Here is a 23,381-nt window from a genome sequence, read left to right as displayed (position 1 = left end):
AAATGTCTCACATAAACTTGGTACCCCTTTTGCGACAGAACACAAAACCAGTTAAAGCTGTGAATGCTAAATGAAAATAAGAGGTTTAAACTCAACGTACAAACTCTATTTTCCAAAGGAATCTTATTACACACATCTACATAAACGTGGGTTACCTAGAGAATGATCAAAATACATATTGAAGAACAATGGCAGTTTAATTGCAAGACATCAGTTAGGCCAGGGCTCTAAATAATGGTTACCATAAAGGTTGTTTTTGGAAATAAGAGTTGTTCTACAGGAAACTATGACCCAGAATATAGTGCATAGTCTAGAACAGTGATTTTCAAACTTTTTTCACCTCATGGCACACACAAATAGATTACTAAAATTTTGCGGCATAACAAAAATTATATGCTATATTTTGCCAATCTGACAATAACAAGGTTGAATTTTGATTCATTCACACCAGACTGCTATTGTTGTGTTGGCTGTTGTCATTTTTATTTTATTTTTTTGCTTGGAAATCTAAGGGAAAAGAGGTCAGTGCCCCTGATTAAATAGTCAGATATTGCTCGCTTTGGAAATTCTGTGGCACACCAGTGTGTCACAGCACACAGGTTGAAAATCGCTGGGCTAGAGAGAATTTGGAAGTTATCTGGTTTCTAGAACTTAATATCATTACTCAGAAGACAACTTGTCAACCAATTTCCAACTAAACTATAAAGCAATTGTTTCATTTAGCTGATGAATTCCTTCATTAATTAAAATTTGCATATAAGCAAAAGAAAAACATACACATCTTTGGAAAGAGACATTATTCTGTTAACTCCCACACACACACAAGAAAGCTAATCTTACACAGCTGTCTTTTTCTTCAACTAAATTAACAATGCTTATTGTATTCTGCCTTCCAGATGCTGAACAACATGTTTCATGTTAATATGCCTCGGTTCTGACCTGGCAATAATGCTAAGGAACTTAGCAGGAAGTCTAGCCTCCAGATACTCTTATCTTGGGATATAGAAACAAACAAAAAATTATGCTCCAAATTACTTTATTATTGAATTAAAAATGCTTATTAAAACTGCTGTGAAGGGCATTTCTTTCTTTTTCTTTTTTTTTAGCTTTATTTTTATTGTTGACACTATTACAGATGTTCCCATCCCCCCATCCCTCTGGCCATCACCACACTGTTGTCTGTGTATATGGGCTTTATGCATACATATTCTTTTGTTAATCTCTTGACCTTCTTTCATCCAGTCCTCCCTACATGCCTTCCCTCTAACAGTTGTCAGCCTATTCCATGTATCCATGCCTCTTTTTCTATTTTGTTTGTCAGTTTATTTTGTTCATTAGATTCCACATATAAGTGACATCATATGGTATATGTCTTTCTCTAACTGGCTTATTTCACTTAGCATAATAATCACCAGGTCCATCCAGGCTGTCCCAAACGGTAAGAGCTCCTTCTTTTTTATGGCCATGTAGTATTCCATTGTATAAATGTACCAATCTATTTTATCCAGTCATCTACTGATGGGCACTTGGACTGTCTCCAGATTTTGGCTATTGTAAATAATGCTGCTATGAACATATGGGCGCATACATTCTTTCTAATTGGTGTTTCAGGATTCTTAGGATATATTTCCAGAAGTGGGATTGCTGAGTCAAAAGGCAGTTTCCTTTTAAATATTTTGAGGAAACTCCACCCTGTTTTTCATAGTGGCTGCACCAATCTGCGTTCCCACCAACACTGCACCAGAGTTCCCTTTTCTCCACATCCTTGCCAGCACTTGTTTGTTAATTTATTGACAGTAGGCTTTCTGGAAGGTATGAGGTGATATCTTGTTGTGTTTTTAATTTACATCTCTCTGATAATTAGTGACATTGAGCATTTTTTCATATGTCTATTGGCTATCTATCTATCTGTATGGCCTCTTTGGAGAAGTGTCTATTCAGGTCCTTTGCCCAGTTTTGAATTGGATTGTTTTACTTCCTGGTGTTGAGCTGTTTAAGTTCTTTATATATTTTGGAAATTAACCCCTTATCAGATGTATCATTACCAAATATGTTCTCCCTTACAGTGGGTTCCCCTTTCATTTTGTTGATGGTTTCTTTTGCTGTGCATAAGTTTTTTAGTTTGATGTAGTCCCATAAATTTCACTCTTTAAAAGAGAAAGGTGTCCTAAGCACTATTTAAAATAATTTTCTACAAGAGCTTCACAATAAAGTATAGAATAAAAGACAGTTGTAAGAGAAAGCTACAATTACAGCTTAAGATCCACAAAGGCTTTATAAAGATGTAGAGAAAACTCACAAAAACATACTTATAATCCATAAGTTTTCTCTCATTTTTATCCAATAACTACTGGGTAAAATACATTGAGACATATTTTCAAATGATATCAGAGAGGGGAAAAAGCCACCATGAAATCAAGCAACGGAGTTTAACAAAACTCTTCTGCACAACTATGTAAATCAATAGTACTTTCTCTAGAATAGAATTAAAGGCACACATAATGCATTATAATGCAGAGTATGCCAAGACACTAAGATCTGTAAATGTCAACAATACTGTAACCCACTTTTAATGGAGTCGGATATAATGAAATTCCATTTATAGTGAAATATAATGGAAGTTTAAAATTATGTCAATGGAATGTAATGCACAAAATATAATTCCAGTAATGGTGAATGTCTTATTTGAAAGAAATCTTAGTGAAACGATGATTTCATTGTAAGTCTCCCAGATTCCTCAAAGGGAGTATTCAAAATAACATTAGATTTTAACAGCAATACTTGAATAACTGGATTATAATAAATTCAATTTTTAGTCCCTAATATATAAAATCATATAAAATCTAAGTAAAAGATTGAAAATAGATGTGCTGTTAATATAAAACAACACAGCACGCAAATTCTAAGTTGTGTCTGGTCATATTTATGAGTAGAATAGAAAATTAATTAAACATTTCAATTAAGTGGAAAAAGAAGTAAGAATTAACTGAAACACACTAAAAAAAAAATAAATGGACGTTTCCCTCTGGAGAACATGATAAATCATCATTTTATTTTACTAAATCAAAAACCATGTTACATAACCTATAGATTCAAATTTCAACGATCATAACCCTACCATCCCTAAATATTGTTATAATACTGTGATTTTCATATTAGCTTTCTCCTTTTCTAAATAAAAATTGCTACTTTCCATATTAGAGAGAATTTATGTAGAACTAGAATGCATGTCTGGGTTTAGACAACCTGGGATTCTATTTTATCACTTCCTATTTTTATCAGGCTAAGCCACTCAGGGGATACCCCTTACTCCAACTGCAGGAGTATCCTGTACTGCTTCATGCCAAAAAAAGGAAAAAAAATAAAAGCTTTGCATAGAGGAATGGAAATGGTGGTAAAGGCAATAAAACTTCCTAGATGCCAGATGTTACACAAATGTAAAACATATGATAGCAGCATGGTGAAAAAAAGAGGCTGTAATTTAGACTATCAGATAGGATTTGATTTTCTCTCTCCATGGAAATCAAGATAACTATGTTATATAGTAACTTAAATTTAGACATTTAGTTTATAGACTCTGCTCTATGTGAAAGTTATATTAGCTAATAACGTGGGAATCCTTTCCACGTTATGAGCTTGAAATATATGGAGGCATGAGGAAGAAAACTGGTGGGGAGTCTTGAATATTAGCTTCTATGATATATTTATTTCTATGACAGCTGGTGGTCTCCTGGAAACATCACTTATACTGAAACATTTAGTGGCAACATCATGTTTTAGCATTCCAAGATCTTACACCTTTTCTTCATGTCCTGGCTAATTCTATCTTTGGCTTTCTTTTTTTGTACGTGAGTAGAGATTTTAACTGCCTGAGTTGGATAGCATCATGCTCTTAACTTTGTCCATACTTTTCAACACTTAAAAGTATGTGCATTTTCCTAAAAGTTAGCTCTCCTCCTTCTATCATTCCAGGAGAGAGAGAGAGAGAGAGAGAGAGAGAGAGAGAGAGAGAGAGAGAGAGAGAGAGAGAGAGAGAGAGAGGCAGGCTATGCAATGTTCTTCACCTAAATTTTTTTTAAATAATAGAATTTAGTCAGACCAAAATTGCATTACCTTACTCCACAAGTTACTGAAAGACTTAGTTATCTTTAAAGAAGTTATAAAAATTGAAACAGAGCACAGATTAAGTTTTGATTGTAAAAATAGCTAACCTTTCGAAGTTTATTTCTTAAAAGAAGTGATCAGATTAATACATCATTGTGTCATTTTCAACACAGTATTTAAACTTTAGCTCTGATAATGAAATGAACAATAAGAAAGAGAATAACAACAAACACACATATTCATATGGGATTATGAATAGTTTATTTTTTTTAATATGCACATTTGTTAAAATTTCTCAAAGAAACCTATGGTATTTTCCTAAGAAAAATGGGGAAATATAAAAGGATATGTAGCAGTGCCCTGAGTTGTTTTCAGGTATTGATGATCTTTTATTTGTGGAATATAATTGAGATACCAAAAGTAAATTTTTAAAAAAAAGGTTTTACAAAGATGCAACTGAGCTTTCCAACAATAAGATAGTTGAGGTAGAATATTCTGGAATGCAATTACTGAAATATGCTCTATGAATGGGAGGTTTGGGCCAGGAGATAAATCTAAAATAACCCTACATTTGGTCTAGTGGTCTAGTCCAGTGGTCAGCAAACTCATTAGTCAACAGAGCCAAATATCAACAGTACAACGATTGAAATTTCTTTTGAGGGCCAAATTTTTTAAAATTAAACTTCTTCTAATGCCACTTCTTCAAAATAGAGTCGTCCAGGCCGTGGTAGTTTGTGGAAGAGCCACACTCAAGGGGCCAAAGAGCCGCATGTGGCTCACGAGCCGCAGTTTGCCGACCACGGGTCTAGTCCAATAGATTAGAGTCTGCTTGAAAAAATAAATATTAACTCTGCTCAACACTCTCCAATACCACCCATCTCCCTCAGACTGAAAGGCAAAATCTTTACAATGACCCAGCTCTTCCCGTTCTCCTGTTATTTCTCTGACCTTCTCACTTTGCATCAGCCTTAGACCTGTATAAGCTTGTTCTCCATGTGAGAGTATTTATCTTCCACCTGCTATCTGTGTGAATCACTCCCACATCACCTTCAAGTGTTTGCTCAAATGTGACCTTCTCAATGAGGTCAACCTTTATCACTCTATTGAAAATAGCAGCCAATCTCCCTCCACTCTTAGAACTCCTGACTCTTCATTCCTGCTATTCTTGATTGTCCAGGAATCTCCTGGCCCACTAAATTCTATGGAATATAGGTATTTGTTACATTACTGATTCATTATAGATCCATCATATTTTATGTCTCCTTAACTAGAATCTAAACTCCACAAGAGCAGGGATTTCTTTGTTCTGTTTCACTCACTGAACACATTCATCCATTAACCACATTTCAATACACATAGGCCCAACCCCACCAATTTCCTGCACACATTCTGACCTTGGAACTGAGTCTTACTAATTGGTTCAGCCCAGAATTAGCTTCCTTTCTGTCTGCCTGGTATATACTGAGCCTGGAATGAGTCTTGAGAACCAATTGAGTTCTGTCTTTCTCTAACCTCTACCTTGTCTTCTCATTCACTACAACTGGGCTTCTACCTAAGTTCCTGCTTAACTTCCTAGTTTAAAGTTGTGATTGTACACAAATCCTAAACCTCAATCTTCTGTTTTACAAGCTAAATAATTTGGGCATTGACAACACTTTCTTTCTCATTTTTTTCATAGTCTCCAGCTGCTAAATAAGGACCTATTGCAAACCAGACAGATGACCTAGAGTTGCCATTCTTTATTATTATTATTATTATTATTATTATTACCCTGCTTAGAAACTCTTCGAGCCATGCTGTGCCCACATGGTACAATCCTACTGGAGAGTTATGTTGACTAGAAACAACCTTACATTCCATACATCCTTTGGACTCTGTAACTTAGACAGCTAGCCACCCCATTGATAATGCCATGTATGTATAGGGTAGGTTAAAGTTAATTTTCCCTATTCTGGAGCCCACTAGGTCCAAATTCCTCCTCTTCCATTGTGGTCTAAAATTGTGACCCCATAACTGTAAAGCAGATTATGAAAGGAGATGTGAGATATTATATAAAGTTCAAGTGAATTTTTTCTTATAGTTTACTGCCAAATCTATTTGAATCGGAAGAAAGCACAATGATTTAGTCTTTGAGGTCCAAGTAGAAATGTCTAGCACATTAGTCATTGTCAATGAATAATCAGGATTTAATAAATGTATGAATAAAAAAGTGACAATTATCTGCTTTATATAAATAGAGACTGAGAAAATACTGTAAAGTAAAATCTAGCAAAAAAGTAAACTTTTTTTGAGTCATACCTTTGCAATATAGTTGAAAGTTATAAGAATTACAAATCCTACTACTTCAGAAATTCTTCCTATTTAACTAAATCCCTCCTATAAAATATAGACTCATGCCCTCTTATAGCACAATACCTAGGAATAACTCTTGGGATACCTATTTGAGTTTTTACATAATTATATATAAAGGAGGTAAACACTGTAGTTATTAGTGTAGGTGACAATTATCCCATATTTTAGGAGCTGTGGCAACTGAAGTGAATTGCAGAATAATTGGTAGAACATGTACATAATCCCTAACAACTCTTGAGTTCATTACTTGCATGAAATCCTAGCAAAGAAAAATGCTAGAAATAAGATATAGCAGCAATTTGTATACACTGATGTGTAAGAACAAATGTTATAATATAAAATATGTCATTTAAAAAGTTCTACCACACCTATAACATTTTAGTCAATGTTGAAAGTTTTTATTCTCAGCCATACATGTATATGTTATGAATAATTTTTACTAAACTATTATATCAGTGTGTAGTGAACAAGCCAACAAGTTACACATGAAGCAAAAGAAGACACCCCCAAAAAATTCATTTCAGGTTTATAGCTACAATAAATACCCTGACATGTTCTCAGGTAATTTATAAAGTGTTTTCACATTTTATAGCACAGGATGTTTTAGAGCTGCAATTGATGGTGAAGTGGAAATTCCACATTAAATTTTAAACATGTGTGCCAAAAATATGTGAAGATTGTCTCAAATATGTCTTTATTTTAAATCCCAAAAGGCATCTAAAAACATACTTATATACATTTAATATTTTCTTGACATTTTTAAGAATTCAGAAGTTTAAATGCAAGTTTGAACTCCAAAAAATAATAGGATGCAATCCTAGAATATTGGACTTGGAAAAAGACTGGAGACTTTATGAGTTCTAACTTCTCTGTGGAGGCATTTCAGACCAAATCACCCCTGTATCTCTACTCACTGTATGGACACTTCCAGAAGCTAGGTGCTCCAACTCAACCCTGCTATTTCTGAACAGCTCAGGATGGGGAGAGGGAGCACATTTCCTCCCATTTTATTGAACTCAGACATTCCTCTTAGCCATATATTTCTACCTGAGTTCAGGCTTTAGGAAAGGCATTTAGCCTCTTTTCCATAACAATCTTTACAAAACTCTGAGAATATCTGTTATGATTTCCTAAGTCTTTCTCTAAACTTACAGACTCTTCTTGGAATAGCCCTCCTCTAACAATATTTTCAGACCGCTAACTAAGTGTACTCCACCTCCTCTGAATTTACATCCATTTGTCAATGAAGCACTTGTTGTGTTTTAACAACCAGACCCATCTGCTTCTATGAGTTTTTAATAAAAGTAAGTCAGTTAACATTTCACCAAGTCACACTATCTATTCACATTGAACTTACTGCAATTCAGACTTGTCTTTCCTATTCCTATCTTTGTGTCATTCCTATCTATATGTATAAAACCCTAATATGCAAATAGACCGAACAGTGGAACAACCAGACAACTGAACAACTGGTCGCTATGGCGTGCGCTGACCACCAGGGGGCATGTGTGGAACATGGCAGGCGTCGGCTGTGGAGGGATGGTGGAGCAGGTGAGCGGGGGTGCCAGACCAAGGCGGGGCGCTGGTTGCTGTCATCGGGGCAAGCCTCTGGTAGTTACTGAAAATTCTTTGCTCCTGCTCACTGCGGTCCCGCCCGGTGCTTGTACCTGCTGCCAGCGCCAGCCCTGTTCGCACCCGCTGCAAGCACCAGAGCCGTCGCTTGCACCCACTGTTGGTGTCTGGCATTGGCCCAATCACCCCTGAGGGCTTCTCCACCTCGCCCTGCTCCTGAGGGGTGATCGGGGTAGTAGCCTCTGCTTGCACCTGCTGATGGCGCCCGCCCCGCTCACACCCACTGCTGGTGTAGGCCCCAATCACTCTGTGCGGTCAGCATGTGGGAGCGGTGGTGGCAGGAGCAGGGCTGCTGGTAGGGGCATGGAGGATGGGCTGAGACCCACCCTGTGCCCACCACAGCCTCGCAGCCCACAGTTCCTTTTAAGGTGCATGAATTCGTGCACTGCGCCCCTAGTATATTTATATAAAGGAAACGAATTTCCAGAATAGGGCATATGAAATTATTTAACATCTAGATACAAATAATAAAACCAACTTCAGTATGTCCTGTTCATGGTCTAACTACAGAGTCCTTTGAAGTTCCTCAATCTGTTTTTACCAGCTTAGCTACCCAAATCAATTTTGGACCACCTGCAGTTCTGATAAACTTGGATTTTATGCTTTCCATCAAGCCATTACTGAGTCAAATGAACATAAGGAAACCTCTCTCACACTTTTAGAGACTTCTTCCCAGATTAACCTTGATCCACTCTGCAATATTCTTTGGTAGCTACTTGTAATCAGTTGTGATTTACCTACCATCACATTGCCATTTCCACATACTCTTCACAAGCATGTCAGGGAATGATTATATGTACTGCCTTACTGAATTCCAAAACCACTTTGACCATCATTCTCCTATTTTGTCAATCCTAAACCTAGTTAAAGGGTTTCTTTGGAATATCATTCTTTCTGAATCAATGTTATTCATACTACAATTCTGCATACTATAGAAACTACAGAAGATTTAAAAAACAAATAAAATATCTGGTTAAGGTTCTAACTCAATTCAACATTTAAAAATGATTACTTTATGTCAACATTCTTAAAAATTTGGCACTATACTAAAAGAGGAAACAGAAACTCATTCTAAATAATTAGTGCATGGCCAGGAAGGTCAGATAACCAAGAAAATACTTGTATTGAACTCACATCCAATGATTTTTACTGAGAGCTTGATTTAGCCTATAACATTGGAAAGGATACAGGCCTCAAAAAATAAATGGAAAGAAATCTTCGTACCATGAAAAGAGAATTTTAGCATAAACAAAATTAAGTTATTTCAGTTCTTAAAAATTAGGTTCCTGTCAATTGCATCAACTTAAGTCACAGCTCCTCCAAGACTCAGGTTTGTTCAATAGGAATAACTATAGCTGAAGGTTAAATAAGCTCATATATGTAAGGCATTTTTATATCATGAAGCATGATACAAATTTAAGATATTATGAAACAAATTTTACATATTTTAATATTAGCAGATATTAAGCATTTATCCTTGAATGAATCCTGAAAATACTATAAAGGAGCTATAAAATACACAACATATTCTAGAATGTAGAATATAACAGTCCCTAGTACACTCAATGCTATAGTTATTTTGCATAGAATCTCTTAGGTATATAGTGTCCAAGTTTTCTCTGAACAGAATGGCATCATAAACGCTCCCTCTGTATCCACCTCAACCTGTACCCAGAACATAGAAATCACAGTTAATTTTGTCTGATGACGGAGAGAGAAAGAGAGAGAGAGGTGGGAGGGAGGGGTAAAGTGGGAGGGAGGGAGGGAGGGAGGGAGGGAGGGAGGGAGGGAGGGAGGGAGGGGGGGAGGGAGAGGGGAGGGAGGGAGGGAGGGGAGAAGAGGGAGGGAGGGGAGAAGAGGGAGGGAGGAAGGAAAGAAGAAAGGAAAGAAGAATTAAAGGGATGAGGAAGGGGGAGAGGAGAGGTGGGGAAGGGAAAAGAGGGAGTAGAAAATAAGAGAGAAAGGGGAGAGGGACAAGCTAGGGAAAATCCTCATGAACCCACTTGGTCCCTACTCTGCATGCTTTGAGCTTCTGCCCCACTGTAGTAAACAGAACGGATGGTACTCCTGGCCTCTCTTCACGCCCAGCTGCCTAACAGTATTAAGTATTGTGTGTTATTAAAATATATCATATAACTGAGCAAGATAATACTGAAAAGTCAGATGTTTATAAATCGTCAGAGATATTCTCAAAATCACTGTCTCGTGCATTCTATTAATTAAGCCACACTGACCTCATTTTACCTCTCAGAGAAGGAAATGCAAAAATAGAAGAAGGGAAAAAAAAATCATATAGTGAACTTAGGTCATTTTTATTCTCGGCATTTTAATCAAGGAGTTATTATTGTAGCAAGGAGCATAGGGTATTTTTCATTCCTTTTTAAATAAAATAGTACTGCTAGAAATACTATTATATTATCAGAGGAAAAACTATCAGAACTATTAGACATATCTTTATTACAGTTAACTCAAAGAGGAAATAGTACACTTCAAACATTTGGCAGGTTCAGCCTCATCAAAATTTTCAAAAGCTGCTAACCTCCAGCTTTTGTACATCTGGGTAAATACTTTGATATCTGAGACCAAACCTTAAATTTTTCTTAATTATTTTACTTTGATGCATAGTTTCCAGCTTACAGAAATGTTTGCTGAAATAATGTACTATAAATTGTGTTTTAAAATACTGCATATGTGCTTCTTTTAAAATTCATGATCATAAAGTAACTCTTCAAAGCCTCCCCACAGTTTCAGAAATGATATGCATATAAACATTAAGGCTCTCTGAAGAGAATAGCTTGAGTTGCATTAAAATACAACTGTTTTCCAAAGTCCCCTGAAGCATATGTCTGGCCCTTGTGGTCTTAGTTAAAACAGGGTGACACCGCAGTCTCGCCTGTATGTTAAGCAAGGAGAAATTCCACTATATAATAAGTTACCTGAGATAGGATGTGGGTAAAGAAAATATGAGGTTGGAGAGACCATTGCCAGGAAAGAAAAAATCCATACACTTCACTACTTTACAAGCCCTATTCAAATAGTTACAAAGTCCCTTAAAAAAAACACACATATATATCAGCTGCCTTCCACCAAGTTCCAAGATGAGCCACTGCTTGAGAAACGTTTCTCTGCAGGGAAGGAGTCTGATTTGAAGAAACTTTGTCAACTGGTTAAAAGTTTGCCTCTTGGGGAGATTTTGGGAATCCATCTGCAGGATGTCTAGTGCTGGCAAGTGCTCTCAGAAACGGAGGAACAATGAAAAGCACGCCCTGTTCTTTGCGGGGGAGGCCGGCAAACCCCTCGACCCAACTCCGGGAGTGGAAAGGGAACTTGCTCCAAACTTCGCCCCTCTCGCCCCAAAGCGCGCTCCCCATGGCAGAGGGAGAAAGCGGTCCCAGGCCAGCAACCGCCTGGGACCAGTGAGGAGCCTTGGCCCGGCCCGACAAAGGATGTAACTAACCCCCAGCCCGTGCCTCGACTGTACCTCTTTGCTGATGCGCCTGCGGCAGCCGCTGCCGCCGCTGCGCCTGGCCGCCCGCGAGGCCCCCGCTGAGCAGCAGGACCAGAAGGACCCCGGCGGCCCCTGGCATCGCGGTGACCCCGAGCGGATCCGCTTCTCAGGAGCCGGAGGAGTCCCTGCCGCTCGGTCCCCAGCCCTGGCGTGTGAGCCGAGTGAGCTGCAGCTGCTGGGGAGGAGGAGACGGCCCCCCCGGGCTCCGGCCCAGCCCCGCGCGGAGGGTGGGGGGAGAAAGAGGACACTCCCCACCCTCCCCCTCGCGCGCCCTCGCCCCGCAGAGGGGCAGGCGCAGGCCCTTAAAGGGTCCCCGGTGAAAAGGTCTTCCCTGTAGTGGTCTGGCCCTCTGAGAAGGGATCCTTCCTCGCTGGCTCTGCTAGCTGAACTTCTAGGGTAAAGAAAGGCATGGATGTGGAAGAACTTCGTGATCTGTGAAATCCCTGCGCACGGAAAGCGTGCTTGGTGGAAAGTCTGCACAGCTAGGAACTTGACCGAGGCCGGGCAGATGTGGCTCCTGGGAAAGGCCTGGCAAAGCGGTGTGCAGGCGCTCTGTGTCCAGGTGAAGAAGCCCAGATGGCATCTTACCTGAGGGCGGGAGGTAGTCCCTGGGTCCCTGCAAATCCGGCCAGGGGACTACTGCTTTGCAGAATGCTGGCCGCACAGCAAAGGGGGGACACAATAGAGTCCCCTTGCTCCACTCCAGTTCTCATGACCAACATACAGGTTAAAATTAAGGCGTTCAGCTCAATCACCAGTTATTTAGAGAAAATAAAAAGACCTTTCCACGTGTTTCCTTTCAGACTAAAAATGTTATCTCTTCCGATCCCAATTTCTTCCCTTTAGTCAATATAATTTTTGCAAGTAGCTTTTGCCACTCCAGGTGCAGGTGACACTCCCTCCTAGTTGTGTGGTCGTTTGTGTGTTATGTCTGTGATTCACAGAGGGTTTGAAAATGCGCCTCACTGGGTTTTTATGAGACTTGCAGGCTGTCTTTTCGTTTTACTCCGTGATTGACAGGACCACTGGCATTAGTGTGAGGTCAGAGTGCTAGTGGTGTCACAATGGGTGGGACAATTCCACACCATAAATTGTCCTGTAGGGACTTCTGAATGGGCCACTGGGCATTCATTTATATTAAAAAAAATAAACAAAAAAAACACACAAAAACATGCATTATATTTCATCAAGCCTAATTTAAGTCTATTTTGCACATAAAAATGTTTGCATGGATTTTACTTTCTAGGATGCATCTACTATATACATTGAGGAAATAATATACTAGTACTTGTTTTTTAACATTACCAAGTTTTGCTTACCATTTCCGAAAATCACATCACTAATAACCACTCTGCCCATGGCATTGTCTCCAGGACACAATTAATACCCCATCTGTCACATTAATGGTGACTCTGGGAATAGGTTTGGGCTTCTATTTTATTTCGCCTACTAAGGTCATGTTGTACAAGTTACTTACATATTGAAATACAAATTGTTTTGTATAGGTGATTTATTTCCTTTTTTATTTATACTTAAGACATCATATTGATTTTTTAAAATATTATATTGAAGTTAGGTAATTATCTAAAATAACTCCTTTATTTTATTGAAAGGAAATTCATTATGGGATTGATTGAGAACCACTGGCAAGATGCTGCTGAAGTGATTAAATATACCTCAGTAGTATCCATGTTCCTTAGTTCTGTTAATGCTAGTACTAGGAAAATTTATAATCATTTTTTCCCTTTATTGTGGAAATTGCCAAACAAAATCTGGCCCAGGACTGGAGACTAAGACTATAATCTCTACTGTCAACTCTACTTATCAGGTTCAACACAGGGGAAAACCACAAAATTATTTAACCAAAAGTAAGATACAGAATCAGTATTATCAGAGCTATATATATTTTTTTCAAATAAACCTAATGGAGGCACAATATACACAAAACAAATGCACCCATTTGATGTGTTTAAAAAATGTAAACTCCCATTTGACAACTACCCCTAATTAATAGATCATCTATCCCTAGCCCGTTTGGATCAGTGGATAGAGCCTCAGCCTTCGGAATGAAAGGTCCCGGGTTTGATTCTGGTCAAGGGCACATGCCAGGTTGCAGGCTCAATCCCCAGTAGGGGGCATGCAGGAAGCAGCTGATCAATGATTCTCTCTCATCATTGATGTTTCTATTTCACTCTCCCTCTCCCTCTCTGAAATCAATTTAAAAAAAAAGATAATCTATTTATATCATTCTTCCAAAGTTTCTTTGTAGTAATTCCCTCAAACTCCACCCCTTGAAACAGGCAACTGTTCTGATATCTGTCACTATAGATTATTTTAGCTATTCATACATTTCATATAAGTAGAATAATAAAATAATAATTTTTGTGCCTGGTTTCTTTCACTCCAGCTCAATGCTTTGAAAGTATAGCCAAGTTGTTGCTTCATATCAGTAGCTTATTTCTTTTCACTGCTGAATAGTGTGGATATATCACAATTTGTTTATACATTTACCTAGTGAAGTACATTTGTATTGTTCCAGTTTTGAGCTATTAAGAATAAAGCTACTATGAATATTTGAATACAGTGTGTGTGGACATATATGTATAGTCCTCAATTCCTAAGAATGATACTAGGTTGTTTGGTGGGTATATAATTACTAGGAACTGTTTTTCAATATGGCTATCATTTTAAATTCCCTCAGTAATATGAGAATTCCAGATGCTTCACATTTTTACAACACCGAACATGATTTAATTTTAGCAACTTGCATAATGGTATCTCACTGGTATTGTCATTTGCATTTGCCCAAAGATGCTGAAAATGTTTTCATAGACTTATTGGGCATGTCTATTACTTCGTTTGTGAACTATGTGCTCAGGTGTTTTGCTCATTTTCCTGTTTGTTTTATTTGTTGTAAGCTGGAAGATTTAAATGTATCTATTATAAAGAAAAGTCCTTTGTGAAATATACTTTATACAGTGCATATTCTCAGTTTGGGGCTTCAGTCCTCAGTTCCTTGACAGCTGCTGGAGGAGGTCATGGAGAGGACCTGACTGCAGGTTGACCTGTGAGCCAGACCCCTCCCCACGCTCTCCCTAGTCCTTCCCGGACTAGAAGCTGCTTCCAGGACACAGCCTTGAGAGAATAGTGTGTTGTTGAAATCATCTGCACAGTATTTGTGACAGAACCCAGTGAAGGCATTGATATAAACTTAAGATTCTCTGTATGGGCCGGTACAGAGATTTACTCATCCTGTGGCCACACGTGACAAGCCTGTTAGGTAAGTGTCCTTGCTTATTAAATCTGCCATCTACCAAAACGGAGTTGTCTGCCTTTTTCTCTAGTCTCTCCTAGCCCTCCATGTACAGGGTTACGATCAGTTCTTATTCTGTTCATTTTTAAAATTATTTTTCTCTCTGTGCTTTAGTCTGTTTAGTTTCCATTGATGTATGTATGTGTATTAGTTCATTTGGGCTGCTACAACAAATTACCATAAACTAGATGGCTAATCCTATATAATAAAAGCCTAATATGCTAAGTGTCTGGTTGTCCAGTCATCAGTTCAACCAATCAAAGCATAATATGCTAATGATATGCTAAGGCTGCTCAACTGCTTGCTATGACATGTACTGACCACCAGGGGGCAGAGGCTCCAACTGGTAGGTTAGCTTGCTGCTGAGGTCCAGCTAATCAGGACAGAGCAAGATGGGCTGGACATGCCCTGGAGCCCTCTCACAGTCCCTCCCTGGCTGGTCAACCTTCTGTGTCCCTTCCCAGCTCTGGTGGGGTTCCTCAGCCTGGCCTGTGCCCTCTGGCAATCCAGGGCCCGTCAGGGGATGCTGGAGAGCCAGTTTCCACCTGATCCTGCAGGCCAAACCAAGGGACCCCACTGATGCCCAAATTCGTGCACGGGGCCTCTAGTAAACAATAAAAACTTATTTATCACAGTTCTGGAGGCTAAAAGTCTGAAATCCAGGTACTGGCAGATTCAATGGCTGCTGGGAATTCACTTCCTCAAGCATAGATTGCCTTTCTCTCACTGTGTCCTCGCATGATGGAAAGGCACGAGCTCTCTAAGGTCACTTTTGTAAGGGCACTAATCCCATTCATGAGGGGTTTGCCCAAAGCACCTCCCAAAGGTCCCACCTCCAAGTACCATCGCCTTAGGGATCAGGTTTCAACATATGAATTTGGGGAGTGGGGTGAGCAGCATAAACATTTAGCCTGTAGCACTACGTGTATTTATCTTCCCTTCTGTAGCGTCTAATCTGCCTTCAAGCCCATTCAGTAAATTTTTTATATTTCATTTTCTCAGTCTAGAAATTTTATTACTTTTAATTTTTATGGTTTCCTTTTCTCTTCTCACATTCAACTTTAACCGTAACTTTTAAAATATTTAAATGTTTTGAAGTTCTTACCTACTTATTCAAGCATTTTGTCATCTCTGGTTCTGTTTCTATTGACATATTTTATTCTGAATAGCGGTCACATTTTTCTACTCCTTTGTGTATCTAGCAATTATTTACTGAGTATTAAATATTATAAATTTTATGTGTTGAGCGTCTAAACTCTGTTATCCTCCTTTCAAGAATGATGATCTTGTTTTTTGGATTAGCATGATCCTTTCAGTGCTAGTTTTTAAGCTCTGTTAGGGTATAACTAGAGTAGCCTTTACTCTGGGTCTAGTTTAACTCTCCTATTAAGAATGACTTACATAATTAATGACTCCTCCAGAATTGTAGAATAATAATAATAATAATAATAATAATAATAATATCTTTTCACTGTGGCTGGTTGGAAATGACATATCTCCCAGTCCTTTCATTCAACTTCAACTTCCTCCTATTTTTTTGCATGGTTTCATAAAGTTTCAAGGGGACCCCCCCACACACACACACACATAGATTCCTGGAGCTTTGTCCATCATAACTACCCTCCTCCAGTACCATCCTGAGAAATTTAAGTTGCCTCCCAAACCCATCTCCACCTCTGCAGCTAACAAGAACTGCTGTATTCTGCTTGGGGTTTTTCTCCTTGCACTGAGTTTATAAGCTGTCTCCAGGCAGAAAGTTGGATAAATCTCTAGGCTAATCTAGTGTGTTTCTCTTTATACAAGGCATACAATTTTGTACTATTATCCAATATCTTAAAACAGCATTTTTATATGTTTTTGCAGTGTTCTAAAACAGCATTTTTATATGTTTTTGCAGTGTTCTAATAGTTCTACAGTGCCAATTAGTTCTTCATGGCTGGGAGTAAAAATCTCAAAGTTACACATTTTAAATAACAATAAAAAACAGTAGATACAGATATAGTGATAATTTATCTTAATGATTTAAGAGCTGTAATAAGCTAGGGCAGTTTTGAGAATCATAGGCTGAAAATATTCTATTATTCTTCACATTAATAATGTCACCTTTGAAATGGATTACAGTGTTTAAAAAATTTTCCAATTATATTTTAATAACTCCTCACAAGTGGTACTTTAAGGAAATATGAGATCAAGAACAGGAATAGTAATTTTTGTTAACCCAATTAATATTTTTTACAAACCTATAAAATTATGTCAGATTAAGTTATTATTGACATTATTAATAATGATGATGTCATAGAACTACTTAAGATAGGGACATATTTACTAAAATACATTCTATAAGTAATTAATCACAAAATTTTAGTTTGGCAATAAACATGCAAAATTTTTATTTAAAAATATTATTAAAGTTTAGAAAATTAAAATTTTATTTACAAGGGTAGGAAATCCCCCAAAAAAGAGTGTCTTGTCTTTATATAAAAAATGTATGTAATTTTAAAAACTGGCTCATTGTAAAAGGAGCAAAAACTTTGAAGCATTGTTTTATATTTTACCTTATGAGAAAATAATTACATTATATTATTAAGCTTTATAAAAATGTACTAGTTTTAAAAAACTTCCAATGTTTTATACAGTACATATAATATAGAAATCTGTTAAAAATGAAGTACATGGTCAATACATAATTTTAACATCAATTATGTGTAATTTTTAAATTATTTTTTATTTAGTGAGAAAAATATATTAAAATGTAAGTTCCTGAATACTTTCACACAAAAACATAGAATCTTTGGAAGAGTAAATGACATGAGAGATATCAACCTCACAGGCTAATGACAAAATACAATTATTTTAAGTGGAATTTCTATAACTCTATCTAGAAAAAGGTAGTTTTTAACTGTTAAGATTTTAAAATATATAAAAATTAAAAATTAGAATGTAAAATAAAACAAAAGAAACATGAAAAGTAGAAATATAAAATTTAATATGTGGGAAAAATGAATTAAAATAATCTATGAATAATAAATATAATGTAGAAAAATTTATGGGTTTTTTAAACTCTATCTCTAAAGAGAATTGTTTTTTCCATGCAGAATAAGACCAAATATAAAATTTAAGATTTTTGACCTAGTATTGTACATTCAATTCTACTCAAAAAATCATTTAAAGTTTATTAAAATTAGTTCTACAATTTTTTTTGGTTGAGGGAATTGATGTAATTTTATACTTAAGACACTGAAAGTTTTTAAGATGAAAGTAATATAATCAGGTCTCTGTTTTTAATAACAATACTATCAGTATAAAGGGTTGACTGGAAAAGATGAGTAAGGAAAGTAGAATCAAATGAACCTAGTAAAAGAGTATTGTGTCATTTATTCATTCAGCTCATGATAGAGTGCCTGCTATGAGCTAGAAACTAGACACTGTGACTACTATAAAAAAACAAAGTAGACAAAGTCCTGCTTCATAGCACTTACATTCCAGTGGAGAAACAAATAATAAAGTAATAAAATGTTAAGTGAGTCATTAGAAATGGTTATAACACTTATGAAGGGGACGAACAAGGTGATATAACAGTAATTGCAAGGTGAAGGCTCTATAAATAGGGTGTCAGGAAACTCTGTCTGAGGAGGTGACACTTAAGCTGAGATATGACAGAGCACAGGACTCCAGTGAATGCAGGGTCATACAGAGGAGAGAAAATATTTTGGAGATCCTTGAGAGAGTGAATTAACGAGACTTGCTAACCAACCGGATATGGAGATTTAAGGATTATTCTAAAGTTTCAGGTTAGAGCAACTGGCTGTCTGGCAGTATTAATAACTGAGATAGGAAATACAGGATGACCGCCAGGTCTGAGTTAGATATGTTGAGGTAATAGCCATGGGAGATGTTCAGTTGGTTATTTCTAGTTCTTTTGAAGGTATGCATGTCAATCATCCCATGAACAGACCAGAGTCAAGAAAATAGATTTCTCTATTGAGGAATAGGTCTAAAAGAAATAATAAGAAGACATAGCTAGCCTAGAAACAAGTGGAAATATACAAACTAATATCCTCATTTCACCATAAATTAGTACAAACACTCAGTCTTTCATTTATTCAGCTGATATTTATTGAGGGACTACTATGTGCTCAGCATTTTTCTGAGTGCTGAAGATACAGCTGTCAACAAAACGAGCAAAGATCTGTTTCTCTATAGGTTTCAAACTTTTATTCTGGGGAAGGATAAAAGATAAAAATAATAACCATAATGAATAATAAATTATATGTTAGATAATAAATGCAATAATAAATGCAGTGCACAAGGAGGTATAGGGTTGGGACTGGAAGTGAGTGCCTGGGGTAAGCCTCTGTGAAAATGGGACATTTAAAGTGAGATTTGATTTGAGAGGGAAGATGGAAGGGAAGAGATCAACCAAAGAACTTGTATGCATATATGCATAACCCATGGACACAGACAATAGGGTAGTGAAGGCCTGGGGTGGGGTGTGGGTGGCGGGCTAGAAGAGGTCAATGGGGGGAAAGGGACATATGTAAAACTTTCAACAATAAAGATTTGAAATAAGAAATAAAGTGAGATTTGTCTTATTCCTGTGTCTCTAAAAAACAGACTCTGTAGAACACAAGTTTTTGCTAACATTTTATTGGGAAGTCCAATCCCAGGGAAACAGGAACACTTGGGAAAATGGAGTAAAGCAGGGGCAGAGTGTTTTTGAGCAGGACACAGCTTCTTGGCAAAAGGATTGCAGGGCCAAGCAAGACAGTTTCAGAGAGATCACACGAAGCTACTCTGCCTCCAAAAGGAAGAAAAAGAAAAAAAGAACTTATCCATTCATTCCCATCCCTTTTGTCAATGTTTGTCATTTAGGAATCAGCCCCTCACACATCCAAGGTACTCATGTGCGGGTGCTTAGTAAAATGGAGAGCTGTGCCCATATCTTGAAGGTTGGTGGTAACCTCAAAACAGGAGGCAAGAGGGAGGTTGCACCCAAACATTAAAGAGGGGTCAGGAGCAGCAGATACAGTGGAAAATTTAATCTAAAGCAGAAGCAGCTGTCAAAGCCATAACCCGGCTCCAGGCCTACGGGACAGAGCAAGCCACTACTCCGGTTAGAAAGCAGAGCATGTGCACAGATCTGGGGAGTGTATAAACTGAGTCCAGTGCACACTTGAAGACAGTGACAGACAGAGGAAGAAGTAAGCAAAGTGGTAAAAGACAGATTGGGGGTAATGAGGTCAGATCATTTTTTCAATCTGATGAGGAAAACAGAAAAGTAGGATAGAATAACAAGGTGGTAAAGGGTGATTAATCAGTGGCAGTGAGCAAGGGGTGTATTGGGCGTGGGAGGGTGAGAGAGATATATGGCCAGAGTTGAAAGAAGAGCATTATTTTCCTTGTCTCAGTTCAGAATCATTTAAAGATCATTTAAAGATAGACAAAGAAGTCAGGTAGAGGAGACACAGCAGGTCCTCAAATAACGTCATTTTGTCCAATGTCATTTCATTATAACATTGATGAGATGCCATAGGAACTTAACTTTGTTTATACACTTATCCTGTGGTAAAATTTGTTTTGTTATATCTTGTTTCCAAGAACCTATCAACAACATTAAATGAAGACTGGCTTATATGATAGTACTGTTGGAGAATGTCACCTATCTATAATAATAAAAGTGCCATATGCTAATTAGACTGGACATCCTTCCAGATGTCCTTCTGGATGGACTTCCGTACGAAGCTGGGACTGCGAGGGAAGCCCAGGTCCCAGGTGCCAGAGAGAAGCTGGCAGCTGGGGGAAGGAAGGCCTACTCTTGCATGAATTTTGTGCATTGAGCCTCTAGTTACTACATAATGGTATATCCATGGGAATCTCTCAGTTCCCAAGCCCAAAGTTAGATATTTATCCACCTAATTACAGTCAACTTGGGGGAACTACAAGTATAAGCATCCTCACAGAGCCCACCCAATTAAAACTTACTTATGGGGTGGAGAACCCGAGCAGCAGGCAAATACCTAAAGTAGAAAAAAGCCTTAGCTTCATACACGCAATTCATCCTCCCCAAATTATCACCCAGATAGTCCACTCCTCCTCCCATGGAGAAGAGAGAGAGAGGCGGGAGTGTTACCCATGTCCCTCACATGGGAACAAGAAGACAAGAGAAAGGAGGAGGGCCCACCCCTTCTTACACAGAGAAGACGAGAAGACGAAAAAGTAGATATTTAGAAGCCTTTAGGGTCAGTCTACCACAGAAGAGATAACAAAATTTCAAAGAACAATTAATTTGCAGTTTAATATAAATTATAAAGCATATGATAAGACAGTTTCTACCACTTTAAAGAAAATTTGTTCCTTTCAGATTATTTTACATAATTTCTACAGTAGATAAACTTAAAGCCCTTATATGAAACATAAAATGCATCATTAACCTTGAGTTAGAGTTTTAAGAATATAGAATCCCCAATCAGCACTCTTCTGAAGGAGAAAACCAGGGTTGAAATTTATATTACGTGTCAAATAATGTTCTATAGAATCCAAATATTCCACCAATCTATTTTGCTTTATATCATATCATAATTTAATTGATCAAAATGTTGCCGTGATCTACATGAAGGCAAAAATTATAAAAGGGAATATATAAAGAATGACAAAGTACTTGTAGATTCATTATGTAACTAGTGTAGTACTACGGAAATTTTCAACTGAAAGAACACTTACATCAAAAGAGGTAGTGAGGAAAAATGATTCGACAGACTCTCTTAATTTTCAGTTAGTGAGCAAAACACCCTTACATAATTCAAACACCCTGTTCTTATCAGAGCACATATCTCGGAACACTCTAACTGGAGTAATTTGGCGGATGGCTAGAGGTGATACTCAGGAAAAGCATCAACTTTAACTTTTTTACTTATTTGATATTTCCCCCCTGTTCCCACACTAGAGAAATAAACAACTTAATACAACTAAAAATCTTCACTCCTAGCACATTTCAGATGCAGGCCCTATTAGTGGGTGAATTACCTCCCCACTGTGTTGAACTTAGGGTTGCCCTGTGACTTACTTCAGCCAGTAAAACAAGAAATGCAATATTTGATATTTGTCATTCTGTGTGCTTCACCTTGCTTTCCCCCCACTCTTTCATAAGGACTAGCGATGTTCCAGAGAATTCAATACTGTGGGCCTGTGTTGGAAGCTGCCCGATGCCTTCACTAGCAGAAAGAGGTGGACAAGGAGTCCAGAAGGCTGGTCAACCTTGAGGCTCTGGCAAGGGTCAGAGCCATACACCCACTGTCTGGTGGAGACAAAGGGAGCTGAAGCAACTTCCACCTTTTAGTCTTATGGAAATCCTTGCTGATGGGCTATCCTTGAGCTTTTACTAGAAATTGCCTGCCTAAGGGCTATAGGTGGATCCCAAACCTGAATAAAAAGGATGGCAAGGCCAGGGCAAAGCAGAGTCCTCACTTGGGCTTCCGCCTGGCCCCCCAATTCCCAAATTAATATTTTCTTGTCTTGTCTCTCATTTGTGTGCGGCCTCCTCCAGAGCCCGAACCCTGAACCTGAACCCTGAACCACGCGGTTACGTTGGGGGAACACTCACAACTGGCAGCCCAACGTGGGGCACTCGCAGGCCTGGTTCTTCTAATGATACGTGATGTAGGTAAGATATAAACATTGATGTAATAATACCTTGAGACAGTGGTCGGCAAACTCATTAGTCAACAGAGCCAAATATCAACAGTACAACGATTGAAATTTCTTTTTGAGAGCCAAATTTTTTAAACTTAAACTTCTTCTAACGCCACTTCTTCAAAATAGACTCGCCCAGGCCGTGGTATTTTGTGGAAGAGCCACACTCAAGGGGCCAAAGAGCCGCATGTGGCTTGTGAGCCGCAGTTTGCCGACCACGGTCTTGAGAGGTTGAAGTTGCTGCTGATTGCGTCAGAGTATACCTATCCCTACAGATAATCAGGAATCCCAGGAGAAAGGAGAAAAAAAAAAGCCTTTGGTCTACTTTCCTCCTCCAGATTAAAAGTAAGTTTTTTTTAAAAAAAGGAAGAAAACACTTTTTAATAATTATTCCTAAGTGTTTGAATTGACTAAAACAGAAAAATGATAATCTCATTTAGTAATCTCTAGACTGAATCCCTTACCATTGTATTTTTTTCTGTAAAAACTGGTAATTGCATACTAAATATAGAAACTTGCCTTTTAAAAAAAATGACCATCTGATATCTGATCTGGATTTATGTGAATGACCATTTATTAAAAGAAAACAAAATAATACTCACTTTTTCCCACTAGGAGAAAAATGCATTATTCTCTGATTCCTGAATCAAAGAAGCTTCTATTTCTTTTTACTGTGAACAAGCATATTTTGAATTATAAGAATGAAGAATGATGGTGTTTTTAGAAAACTATGTAATTTTTAAATGGAAACACTAATCTTAACACTTTCTTAGGCAAAGAAGA

At 37.8% G+C, this 23,381-nt stretch overlaps 1 protein-coding gene across 1 annotated transcript in view; it reads right to left on the bottom strand.

The window, feature by feature from the left end:
- LAMA2 (laminin subunit alpha 2) overlaps positions 1-11,786 on the bottom strand; it is a 485,095-nt gene extending 473,309 nt beyond the window's left edge. The window contains exon 1 of the mRNA XM_079780407.1: positions 11,570-11,786. Coding sequence (XP_079636533.1) covers positions 11,570-11,675 — 106 coding nt within the window. The 5' untranslated portion in view covers positions 11,676-11,786. The remainder of the gene's footprint in view (positions 1-11,569) is intronic.
- Positions 11,787-23,381: the final 11,595 nt, after the last annotated feature.

The sequence above is a fragment of the Cnephaeus nilssonii genome (genome assembly GCF_951640355.1).
Source record: "Cnephaeus nilssonii genome assembly, chromosome: 9".
NCBI classification, from domain to species: Eukaryota; Metazoa; Chordata; class Mammalia; order Chiroptera; family Vespertilionidae; genus Cnephaeus; species Cnephaeus nilssonii.
Note: the sequence above shows the minus strand (reverse complement) of the source record. Positions and strands in the feature narration are given on the sequence as shown.